Here is a 12,719-nt window from a genome sequence, read left to right as displayed (position 1 = left end):
GGGCTTGTGGTTGCTTCGACCAGTGGACTCCAGCACCCGTGACTTCCGAGGCTATCCACCTCCTTGCTTTTGGGAACACCTGCCCTTCGAGCCCTGAACCACAGTGTGTGAAGTCCTGTCACCTTCCCATCTCATGGTGGAGAGATCACGTGTATGCAATAGGGCTGACCATCTCTGCTGAGCCCTGATCTCCAGCCGCCTGCAACAAGGTGCCAGACGTGTGAGCGAAGCCATCTTGGACCCTCACAAACAGCCCATCTGCCCCATGAAACCAAAGAATTACCCTGTGGAGACTCACCCAAATTCCTGATCCACAAGATCATGAAATGTAATAAAGTGACTGTTTAGGGTAGTGTTTTAGTGCAGTGATAGGTTACTGAGACACCCGTTGTGTTAGTTGAGGTCCTCCAAAGAGCAGATGCCAGGACGACATTAGATATGCAAGATTTATTGCTGGGTATCCTTCCTGCATCTAGGAGGGATAAAGGGGACACAGCAGAGTGGTGGGGGTGGAGGAGGTGGGGAGCCTTCAGACCAGGATGCGGGTCTGGAGTCTGTGAAGTCTTGGTTACATCATCATTGTGAGACAGTCTTGACCGGGCTGGTGGGGACTCCCAAGCCTGTTAGAGACGTCCTACTTGTCCAGACTATTTTACAGTCACACTGGAGTTTTGGACTTGCATGTGAGTTGTGGTACGCTAGAGTTTGTAGATGTAGCTCAGAAACACATTACACATCACACAGCCCTTTATGGTGGCACTTAACATGGTATGTATAATCATTTCCTGAATGTCTGCTGTGTTCACCAGACGTGGAGATTCTGGACGGTATGTGTGTGTGTCTTTCACCTTTGTAGGCTTCTTCATCCCTAAGTTCCTGACTCAGTGAATGTTTGTTGAATGGCTAACTGAGACTACTGATCAAAGTATGTTTTCGGTGTAGTCACAGAAAGGATTATGCAGTCATAATCCTTTGACTATGTATGTGAGGGCTCATTCTGGACTCTCTCTTCTATTCCACTAGTCTCTATGTCTCTCCTTATGCCAGTAGCATCTGGTTTTGATTACTGTAGCTTTGTAGTGATTTTGAAATCAGGAAGTGTGAATTTTCCAGCTCTGTTCTTCTTTCTCAGGATTGTTTTGGCTATTCAGGGTCCCTTGAAATTCCATTATGAATTTTAGCATAAGCTTTCCTCTTTCTGCATTAAATCTGTAGATCACTTTGGGTGGACAATCTTAAGTCCTCCAGTCCATGAACATGGGATCTCCCCACTAATTTGTCTTCTTTGACGTCTTTCAGAAATGTTTTATGGTTTTTATCGTACAAGTCTTTTGCCTCCTTTGTTAATTCCCAAGTATGTTTTTCTTTTTGATCGAATTGTTAACGGAATTGTTGTCTTCATTTCCTTTTCAGGTTGCTTTTTGTTCATGTGCTGAAATGCAACCGACTTTTGCTTGTTGACTTTGTATCCTGCTACCTTGCTGGATTTATTAGTTTATTATTAATTATCGAGTGTGTGTGTGTGTGTGCACGTGCACACGTGTAATCTTTAGGGTTTTTTACGTGTAAGATCTTATCATCTGTGAACAGAGATAGTTTTACTTCTTTCTTTTCATTCTGGTTGTCTTCTATTTCTTTCTGTTGTCTACCTGCTGGCTTAGGACTTCCGGGGCAATGTTGGGTAGCAGCAGCAAAAGAAGGCATCCCTGTCATGTTCCTGATCTTAGGGGAAAGACTTAAGTCTTTCACCACCGAGTATGATGTTTATTGTGGGTTTTTCATATTTTTATCATGTTGTAGGCACTTCCTTCGATTCCTAGTGTGTTGAGTGTTTTTAAGATAAAAAGGTTTGAGTTTTGTCAAATGCCTGTCCACATCAATTGAGACGATTATGGGCTTTTCCCCCTTGTTCTGTTAATGTGGTGTATGACACTGATCGATTTGCATATCACTGTATCATGTTTGCATCCCAGGCATAAGAAGTCCTACCTGCTTGGCGTATAATCTTTTTCCTATGCTGCCGAATTTGGTTTGCTAATTTGGTTGAATTTGGTTGAGAATTCCTGCATCCATTTCATAAGGACTGTTGGTCTGTAGTTTTCTTGTGCTGTTTTTGTCTAGCTTTGATACAAGGGTAATGTTGGCTTTATAGAATGAGTAAAGGAGTGTTCCTTTCTTTTTAAACTTTTGGAAAAGTTTGAGAAGAGGTGACTTCAGTTCTCCTTTAAATGTTTGTTGGATTCACTGGTGAAGCTTTCAGTCCTGGGCTTTCCTTTGTCAGGAGACTTTTGATTACTGATTTAATCTCCTTACTAATTATAGGTCTATTTAGATTTTCTATTTCTTCATGATTTAATCTTGGTAGGTTTTGTGTTTCTAAGAATTTGTCCATTTAGTCTACGTTATCCAATTTCTTGGCATCTAATTGCTTACAGTGTTCTCTTATTTTTAAATTTTATTTCTGTAAAATCAGTAGCAATGTCCCCACGTTCATAGCCGATGTTTAGTAATTTGAGCCTTCTCTCTTTTTTTCCTCAGTCTATCCAGGTAAAAGTTTGTGAATTTTGTTGATTTAAAAAAAATCCAGATTGTAATTTAATTTTTAATCTATAAGGTTGTTTTTCTAAACTGAAGACTTTATTTTTTAGGACAGTTTTAAGTTCACACCAAAATCAAGTGGAAGGTATGGCCATTTTCCACAGACCACCCCCTTTTCTCACATGCAGAGAGCAACCCCGTTATCAGCAACCCCATCGTGGGGACTCGATGGTGCCCCATGGGTATGTTAAGCTACTCTCACTTTTCTTTGACCCTTTTTCCTTTTCTTCCTCAGATTTGATCATTTCCATTGCCCTATTACCAAGTTTACTGATCCTTTCTTCTCGGAGAGTGCTTCTCCCACAGAAACACATTTCTGCGTGAGACTGTTTCGCGGTCTCTGTGCTGCAGAGTGAGCTGTGTGGACATTGGGAAAATGAGTTTCTGGGAGAAGTCAGAAGGAATGGGGTATAGACCTGAGGATAAGAAGTTGGGGTCTGGGGAGGTGGGCGGCCGGTGAGAAGCTACTGATGCTGGGGCAGGTGAAGGATTGAGGGAGGGGGATCATGTCCAATTTTGGGTGTGTTTGATGTCGCTGTCCTGGTGGGGAGTGAACCCCACTGTTGATGCATCTTCAGCATCTCTGGAGACTCACGGAGGTGCTGCTGGGAGTCAGGTGAAGAGAAGAGGATGGGACTGATGTCGGGTGGGCCCTGAGGAGCAGTTGTATCAGGAGAGATGCAGGGAAATTGGGTTGGGGGTAGGAACTCAGCCACAAGTGACTATGGGAGTGGAAATCCTTGGGAATTCACACGTTTTGCGGGAAGACCTGGGCTCACCAGAAGACTCAGAGTGAGAGTAGGCCAAGACAATAAGGGAAACTCAGTGCGCCTTCGGGGCCACACGAGCAAATGAGAGGGGCTGGACCTCCCTCCTTGCCCACACAGTGATAGGGTGAGTGCAGCTGAAGACCCAGAATGATGTGGTGGGATTCCTGTTGGTCTGTTTGCTTGTTTCAGTCTTTGATCTCGCTGTACAGAGTACTTCCTGGGAGAAAGCTTTTACCATGGAATACAAACTTTATTTATCTGTGTATTTAACATTTATTAATATCTACCAAGTGCAAGTTGCTCGAGGAAAGTCATCAATGAATGAGACAGGCCACAAGGGGGCTTATCCCCAGAAGGAGAGAGAGGGAGAGAGAGAGACACGTGAAAACCAACCACGATACAGGCAAGAGCCAAGTCAGTGCTCAGAGACATTCAAGGACTGTGTGCATTAGTTCTGGTTGGAGAAGAGCTACAAGGAATCCCATGAATGAACGTGTGCTCTCCCCGAAGTTCCTACTTCTTTCTTGATTTACTTCTCTTTCCTGTTCAGAGAGAAAATAGGAACATCTCACCTGGTGTAAAACACATAAAACCCATCCTAGGACCCTAAGAACAGAAGACGTGTTGCAGAAAGTACAGCGTATCATTCATGTGGCTGGTTTTCTGTGTCTGCAACAAAGGTTCTGAAGAACAATCTCAGAAGGCTAAGAAGGTGGTGCTGGGCTGAGGGGCAGGCCCTGGGGGCCAATGTGTCCCCTCCCTGTCTCTGCTGGTGTCACCACCGTGTGGTCTTGGATAAGATTCCATTTAATCTCTCTCAATGCTAGATCAAGGGCATGAGGAGGACCCCAGCCACTCATCGGATTGTTGCCTCAAATGAACTAATGCTCGTGAAATGCTGGGTATGCTAAATGCTAGATTTATTTTTATTATTCTGAAAAGAACATCGAGAATTTCACATCCATGAGGTTAATCATATTCTTTTGAATTCATATTTTCTGTGCGTATGACTTCTTGGATTAATGAACTCACTCCATTTAAAACCTGTATAATTAAGTCTTGCTTTCATTTGTCCAAAAGTGACCTCTTTCCAACTTTGACTTGGGGGCACCTCAGTGTCTAACATGTAAGAATTTAATGCCTTGGTCTGTCTTCTTCTGAAATCTAATCTGTCCCTTTTTTGTTCCCTTTCTACTTTTCGTAAGGTTCTAACACAATAACCCATGCCATTGAGCGCTCCATGAATCTCACAGGTATATAAGGGGAGGCACCATTTGCTGTTTTATTGGTGATAACTTTATCGACAGTTGTCAGTGGTTTATGAATTTTTCTGACAGCAGCAGCAATGTGAGCCAGAACTTTAAGGTACAGTTACATGGTATTTTCCAAAATGCGCTCTCTGCAGCACTGTTCTGTGAGGGCTCACTCGGGCATTGCGTTGAAAGGATTCTCCCTTAGGAAGTGCTGAGTTTAACAAGCACGGGAGGGACTCCTGAATATCCTGTGCACCTGAAATACAGTAGGTTGTGTTTCCTGAACTGGTTTTTCCATAGGGAATTGTCTTGTAGGACTACTCAGTGTTCTGGGAACACAGTTTAGGAAATGCCGATTGATAGTACGTTGTAGGTGCCACTGAGAGCTTAAATGCACTTTATTCTAGGGATAATTTTCTCCTGAGGACATCACCCCATCTGCTGGAAGCATTTTTATGGCTTCTCTGATCTTTCAGACCCTTAGGCAGCTAGGGAGGAAGATGCTCTATTCCTCAGGGCGTCCCCTCAGGGAGACACTCTATGGAAAGTATCTGAACTGAGCTAGAAAGAACAGCGAGTGGAAGCTTGGGGGGGAAAAACACCTTCCTGGTGTCATTTTCAGGATTTTACTAAACGATACCATGTTACTGAAAACTTGAAATCAATGATCTCATCATATGAAATAGCCTGGTTACCCTCGGAGTGTCTAAGTTCTCCAATTTCTTTCCTCAGTGGGCTTGAGAGGTGAGGTGCAGGGTGTTTTTCCATTTCCCAGGGTTTCCTGTTCAAGTCCTCCCCGAGCAGACAATGTGAAAGCCCCCTTATGGGAGATCATAAATATTACCATACAATTCCTGGATTTCTCTGATATCGCCCGGCGAGAGCTTGAAATTCTCAGAGTCCCTCGCTCCGTAGGTGGGGTACATGACAGAGTCGGGATCGGACGAATGTCTCAGGCCCAGAGAATGGCCAAGTTCATGGGTTGCAACAGCCAGGAAGTTAATTCCTACGACAGAAGAGCGGCACATGGTAATGACGGAAGCAGCCATGTAAATAGAGACATAAAAGATTTGTAACAGGAAACAGAAAACACCATCTGGGGAGGACTCGCGGGCGGGGACGGCTGAGGAAAGTCACAGGAGCTTCAGTGTCACCCCCTTGCTGCCATTGGAGAAATGACAGTTCTGTCCCTGTGGCCCCCCGCCCTAGGTCACTTGGCAGTTTTCTGGAGGGAACGCAGAGGCATGTGGACGCGGGCTTGAGCCCCCCGGAGACGCGGACAGACGGACAAACATGTCAGTTCCTCCCCTGCTGCTCAGAGGCAATTGCTTCTGCTGTGTGGGGCTGTCACGGGTGTGAACCCCCCGGTACCTGGGGACAGGGGCTAGTCGCTCACAGACGGGGGTGCGGAGTGTCAGGAGAGGGAGGCCGCTATGAGGACGCCCACACTAAGGGCAGCATATCCAGGCGGCATCAGCTGTGTTCCATTGACTTCCTTGTCCTCCTGTCTGTCCTTCCTTCCTCAGACTCACAGAGGGGCAGCTGCGGGTCATTCGCAAAGGGGACGCGGCGGCCAGTGTCCCCGCATCAGGCACCTCCATGCTGTGATCTCCCTTCGCACAGGCCCCGACCTCCCTCTCCAGGATGCTTGGCAGCCGTGTGATTTCGTGTAACATATTTACTTATAGAATCATCTCCACTTCATATTATTTACCCCAGAGATTTTCTTCATTAGTGCTCTGGGGGGTCTGTGGTCTCCCATGACGGGCTGGGCCGTGGCGTGGGCTCCTCTTGGACAGTGAATGATCTTCAAATGGTCTACAACTCCCAAGTATCATAGTCTCTGCTTCCCTTTCTCCTCCAGGAAAACAAACTTACTGCAGTGCCTGGGAGGCTCAGGCAGCTGAGTGTATGTCTCTTGATTTTAGCTCAGGTCATAGGCTCATGGTTCGTGGGATCAAGCCCCACGTAGGGCTCTGTGCTAACAGCATGGAGCCTGCTACAGATTCTCTCTCTCTCCTCTTTCTCTCAAAATAAATAAATAAAACTGAAAAAGAGAGAGAGAGAGAGAGACTCAGAGTCCTTTTAAATGCTTTCTTTTTGTGGGGCACCTGGGTGACTCAAGTCAGTTAAGCGTCAGACTCTTGATTTCGGCTCAGGTCATGATCTCAAGGTTCCTCAGTTTGAGCCTCCACATCAGGCTCTGCACTGACTGCATGGAACCTGCTTGGGATTCTCTGTCTCTGTCTCTCTCTCTGCCCCTCCCCACTCTGTCTCTCTCTCTGTCTCTCAAAGTAAATAAATAAACTTAAAAAAAAACCCCTGAAAAACACCTTACTTTTGGGAAATATAAAGAACTCTAATTTATCAAATTATTAAGGTATCCCAAACACTATGCTAAGCGCTGCATAAACATTATCTCATTTAATTTATTAAAAAAATTTTTTTTAACGTTTATTTATTTTTGAGACAGAGAGAGACAGAGCATGAACGGGGGAGGGGCAGAGAGAGAGGGAGACACAGAATCGGAAGCAGGCTCCAGGCTCTGAGCCATCAGCCCAGAGCCCGATGCGGGGCTCGAACTCACAGACCGCGAGATGGTGACCTGAGCTGAAGTCGGACGCTTAACCGACTAAGCCACCCAGGCGCCCCTATCTCATTTAATTTAAACAACAATCCCACGAGATGGGAATTATTTATAGTACCATTTCATAGGTGGAAACTGAGACTCAGAGAAGTCAAATAACTTGGCTAGAGACACACAGGGAGTGGCTGGTAGAGGCCCAGCAGGGTGAACCAGGTGTGGTTTGCACTCCCTTCCAGCTCCCATCCACACAGCATTATAAGCATGTGAAATGAAATAATGCATTTAGAGCACAGGGTACAGTCATCAGCAGCTAACGATGGGTCAATACTTATTACTGCTTAGAGCAGTGATCAAGTTCAGACGTTTGCAAGTACGTGCAGGGGAAGAGTGATGAGGTGCTGACCTAGACCCCTGCCGTCGGCCCAGCGCTCGTCCTCATCGAAGTGGGCGTCTCCTCCCAGGCCCGGCCCAGGTTCGTAGGCATGGGCCAGTGTGCCTCCTGGTCCGTCAAATGGGTAGAAGTCCCCGTGAGCTGAAACAAAGAGGGCGGTTGCCTTTAGTGACTGTGGCTGATACAGTGACAGCAGCTATGAAGCTCGGCCCCGTCCACAAAGTCCACATGGGGTTACCAGCAGGGCGGTGTGCGTGTTTATGGGTCTCAGGAACATTCTGTTTCAGAAAACCACTGCTCAGCCCCGATAACCATCCGAGACTGAGAGCTTGGCATGTGGGTGTCACATTTGGTCCTGGGCAGGATGGAGAATGGGTGGGGTATTACGTTTGGGAACTTAACGTGTGTACCTTTTAGGAGCTTTTCCTTGAAAGCCTAGCTAGTTCTCTGTGGGCAGAACAGATGGCCTCTAGGAGAACCGTGCACCAAGTGTCAAAATGAATTTTGCCAAGCGCTTTTATTTGTGATGGAGGGATGTTTGTTTTTGAATTGGTATGAGGCTGTATCCAGTTGATCCATTTCCTGAAACCCGGGAGCACCACGAGCAATGACTTCTTTCTGCAATGTTCTCTTTGACGTTGTCAGTACCGTGCCGGAATTCAAATTACTGCTACAGTCACAGCTCCCGGGCAGTTTCAACATTAGGACTGACTGGAAAGAACAGTATCTTTCTCTAAATTGGCATCATAAAACACTAGCCATTAATAGCCGTTTGTGTATATGGGTTGTATCTCTGGAAGCCCTATAATCTGAATGCTCTCATTTTCTGCTTTTCTACTCCACTGTTGGTAACAGGTCATCGGGAAGACCACTGGGCCTTTGGAAGTTACAACCCCTTCTCTTGGATTAGTGTTGATGTTAGGTACGTTGTAACCTGTCCCATAGATATACACATATGCATTTACACATCTATCAGGATTTATGCTACAAAACAGGGGTTGGTAAACATTTTCTGTAAAGGGCCAGATAATAAGGAATTTAGTATTAGTGAGCTTGGTAGCACCTATCACAATTGCTAAGCCCTCCCACTGTAGCCCCAAAGCAGTCACTGATAACAGGAAAATGAAGGACCATCACTAGGTTCTATTTTTTTTTAAATTTTAATGTTTATTTATTTTTGAGAGAGAGAGAGAGAGAGAGAGCGCTTGCAAGTGGGGAGGGGCAGAGAGAGAGGGAGACACAGAATCTGAAGCAGGCTCCAGGCTCTGAGCTGTCAGAGAGCCCTATGTGGGGCTTGAACCCGTGAACTGTGAGATCATGACCTGAGCAAGCCAGACGCTTAACCAGCTGAGCCACCCAGGTGCCCTGACTGTCACTGTGTTCTAATAAATATTTATTTATAAAATCCTGGAACTGCCCAACAGAGAAAAAAGGATAAAAATGTATTTACAAAAATGGATGGCAGGCCAGGTTCAGCACATGGGCAATGATTTGGCACCACTCTGGTGGCTCTAGAGGCACCTGGGTGGTTTAATCTGTTAAGCGTCCAACTCGTGATTTCATCTCAGGTCATGATCTCAGGGTTCATGGGATTGAACTCTGTGTGGGACTCTGTGCTGACAGTTCTGAGCCTGCTTGGGATTCTCTCTCCTTCTCTCTCTGTCCCCCCTCCCCCACTCATTCTCTCTCTCAAAATAAACTTATTAAACTTATTAAACTTATTAAAAAATAGTGGCTCTACATTAACAAACTAGAAAAAGTATAGTGACATATATACATCATTATATATGTCTATATATAGATCATTATCTATTATATATGTCATACGTATATCATATTGAAAGATCGTATGTATAGAAAAGATCTTAAATCCTGAAAAGAGGAAGGTGCTGCTATAAATAACAAGCAAAACAGCACCCAGGACTAGCCTGCGGGAACCCTCCTTACCTCCTCTTGCAAAGCCAATCACGATATCGGGAATTCCCAGCACAACTCTCCTGAAGGATAGTGGGATCTCTTTGCTCCACATATTCAAGGCCTTTGCCACTAAATGATCCACTGTGACACGTGGTAAGTCTCGAGTGTACGATATGATCCTGGTAGCAAACAAGAAGGCAACGTTTGACCTCCTAGGAAGAGGGTTTTACTGGTCTCTGCCCGAATGAACCGAAGGAAAACTAACCTGTAGGTGACCACTCTGGAAGTCCACTTTGGCCTGTTTCTGGATGGCAAGTCTTCTCCGGTGTCCGGAAGCCCGCATCTGGGCTGTTGCATTACCACTATCACGCGGGAGTCCAGCATTCCAGTCACGGGCAGGCGGAAGAACTTCTGCATTTCCTTGAGCTGGGCTCCGAAGCTGTCGGCATCCCTCGATTTGGCGTCAGATGGGTAAAATCTCTTGAGATACTCCTGTCGGAAAGAAGAAATTGTTCTCTCATCGTATTTACTGTCTTTTTCTTATGTCTCCGAGGTCTATGCATCATCTTTGCCTCTGGCTCCTGTGGACTCCAACGGTGGTTTGAAGACAGAGTCCTTACACGGTCATTAAGTGAAATAAGTGTGCATTAATGAGATAAAAATTTAGTATCGATAATGACACATAGTCATTCCATTTCGTGAGCAAAAGAGTCCGTCCATTTTCCTTTTACCCCATTAGATGTTTTGAGGAGAGACCCACTGTGCCCTTTAGAAACCACAGGCTGGCTTGTACTGGCCCGTCAGGAAGAGCACCCCGTGTGTCCCCGCAGGGCACAGCAGAGACGCTGTGGGGAGGTCCGAAGTCAGCAGCCACGCTTGAGATTCTCGAGAGGTCTGGCCCTCGTGGAGGTTAAAGGGTCTTTAAGTTTTAGCCCTGGGAAGGATATTGTGAAAGTATTTTGTTGAACGTGCATATTCTCTGGGGGAAGATAACAAAGCTCCTAACAGCTGAATGATGTGCTCGGGGCCACCCATTACATTAGTACCGGAACTGGCCCTGTCCCCTCACTGCCCGTGCTGGGTTCTTTTCATTGCTAAAGCTCCAGCAGAGCCCACACCTCGAGGCTGCAGGACAGGGCAGGTCTGCCAGGTGTATTCCATGTACAGCTGGGGCCTTGGCACTTTCTTAAGGGACCCGAGTGTCTGGATAGGAGCATGGCAGTCCAGCAGCCTGAGTAGCAAAAAGTAAACAGTGAATGCAACAGCGCCAGCGGCTTCATGAGAGCTTGTACTGAGCACCTGTCACTGGCAGGGACAAGACCAGGATCCTCACATACATTTAAACTCGAGCCACCCCGGGAAGTAGGGACGGCTTTGTCATGATGAGTCATGGCTCAGAGAAGGAAATCAGCACAGGGTCACCCCATGAGAAACCAAAGGAGACACATTTTGTTTTCTTTTTTCTTTTTCTTTTTTTAAAGTGTATTTATTTATTTTGATGGGGAGAGAGAGAGAGAGAGAGAGAGAGAGAGAGAGAGAGAGCAGGGGAGGGGCGGGGGACAGAGGGTCTGAAGCGGGCTCCGTGCTGACAGCAGACAGCCCGACATGGGGCTCGAACCCATGAACCCTGAGATCATAACCTGAGCCGAAGTCGGACACTTAACTGACTAAGCCCCCAGGTGCTCTGCAAAGAAGTCCTTTTATCCCTTCCTTAACTGCAGCCTTTACAAAGACACTCTTTTGGAAGAGATCTTTTTGCATCCTTGATATGAATTTTCCTGCTTTCTCTGGTTTATTAGCAACTGGCGCACTAAGTACAGGGGCTCAGTGTTCTTGCAAATGTACTGCTTCGGGGGAACCAGTTATATTAACCTTGTGAAATCGCTGTTTTGCAGGTAAAAAACAGTCAAATGTTAGGAATTTCGCACGGTACGGGGAGTTTCTCAAAGTCAGAGTTAACGTGAGACACAAGTAGACTTTTCTTATGCTTAAGGCTTAAGTTTATGAACTTAAACTTTTCCTCCCTGCTCGGGAGGAAAAATACCGAAAATTAACTACTTATACTTATTAGTTTGCTTGTGAAGTCGTATACTGGAAAGACCATGGTTTTTGAACCAGCAAGACTTGCCCTTGACTCCTGTCGCTACCATGACCAAGTACGGGAATCCGCGTGACTTTCCGTCCGTGTCCTGGGATAGAGCTGCAGGTTCCTTGACACACAGCACAGTGCAGCCCGTATGATCAGAAATGGCCTGCACGATAGTTGGCATTGTTATCACTCGCTTCTTCACTACAACAATCCCATGAGCTGAGTATCTGTGTCCCCCTTGGGCGAAGTCACCAGTGCGTGCCCGCCCGCCGTCCCTGTCGGCTTGTAAGCGGACAGCTGCCAACTCTACCCTTGTTTTCTGATTTCAAGCCACCACCAGGAGTCCTTAAGAGTGACACTCAGCTCTCTATGGAAAGAATCTCCAGCCACAAGAAGTGATATCAACAACTTCAACTTGTTGAGGGGGCACCCCCGTGGGTCGACTGCACCGTTGTCCCCGGTTTGCACGGGGAATACCAGAGCTCACAGAAGGGCACTAACCTTCTCATGTCGTCTGTGTGGTGAGGGAGGAGGGGCGGGAGCGGGAGCCCAGTTTGGGCAGTGCTCCCCGATCGAAACCCATATTCTACATAATCAGAAAAACTACCCCAACTGAAAAACGCGCTTCCGAGCGGCAGGGACATACCTGAGCCTGCTTCCACTGTGACTCACTGTGGCCGCCCGCCTCCCGGGGGAGCGGCAGGGCTGGGCTTTGGGGCAGCAGACACAGGACACACAGCACCGCGAGCCGCATGGTCGCTCCGCATTCTCTGCCGGCCGCTGCAGAGATTTATATAGTTGTCAGCCCTGCATGTGGAAACCGGTGACTCATTTGAGTGTTTTCTTTCTTTTCGGTGTCTACAGAACTTTGGAAGCATGTGTGAGTTTTCATTAATGGCCACAAGGAAGTTTTATGTCCTTATTGGCAGGAAGCCCACAATGTATTTGCCTTTTTTCAAAGGATCCCCCCCCCCCCCCGCCTTTGGTGTATAAATTTAACCATGAGAAAACATACTTTATTTGCCAAAATGAAATTGCTACTTAGACTCGTCTTTTCAACTTAAAATGTTGGGGAGCATCATTTAGGACTTACCGTAGCAGGATGCATCTTAAA

General features: G+C 46.4%; 1 protein-coding gene across 1 annotated transcript; it reads right to left on the bottom strand.

Annotated features, from left to right (window-relative positions):
- Positions 1 to 3,597: 3,597 nt before the first annotated feature.
- MMP7 (matrix metallopeptidase 7) lies at positions 3,598 to 12,384 on the bottom strand. Its single transcript, XM_019433693.2, has 6 exons — positions 12,252 to 12,384; positions 9,782 to 10,008; positions 9,547 to 9,695; positions 7,612 to 7,740; positions 5,466 to 5,627; positions 3,598 to 3,910 (listed from the first exon to the last, which is right to left on the bottom strand). The coding sequence occupies exons 1-6, from the start codon at positions 12,357 to 12,359 to the stop codon at positions 3,882 to 3,884; spliced, it is 804 nt and encodes a 267-aa protein (XP_019289238.1). The 5' UTR covers positions 12,360 to 12,384; the 3' UTR covers positions 3,598 to 3,881.
- Between the last annotated feature and the right edge of the window lie 335 nt (positions 12,385 to 12,719).

The sequence above is a fragment of the Panthera pardus genome, unplaced genomic scaffold (assembly GCF_024362965.1).
Source record: "Panthera pardus isolate Hobbes unplaced genomic scaffold, ASM2436296v1 HiC_scaffold_12, whole genome shotgun sequence".
NCBI classification, from domain to species: domain Eukaryota; kingdom Metazoa; phylum Chordata; class Mammalia; order Carnivora; family Felidae; genus Panthera; species Panthera pardus.
Note: the sequence above shows the minus strand (reverse complement) of the source record. Positions and strands in the feature narration are given on the sequence as shown.

Coding starts and splice junctions, on each gene's coding strand:
- MMP7 (XM_019433693.2), bottom strand. CDS start 12,359: ATGCGGCTCGCGGTGCTGTGTGTCCTGTGTCTGCTGCCCCAAAGCCCA. Junction 10,009..12,251: donor CACAGTGGAAGCAGGCTCAG/GTATGTCCCTGC, acceptor TCTTTCCGACAG/GAGTATCTCAAGAGATTTTA. Junction 7,741..9,546: donor GATTGGCTTTGCAAGAGGAG/GTAAGGAGGGTT, acceptor TCTTTGTTTCAG/CTCACGGGGACTTCTACCCA.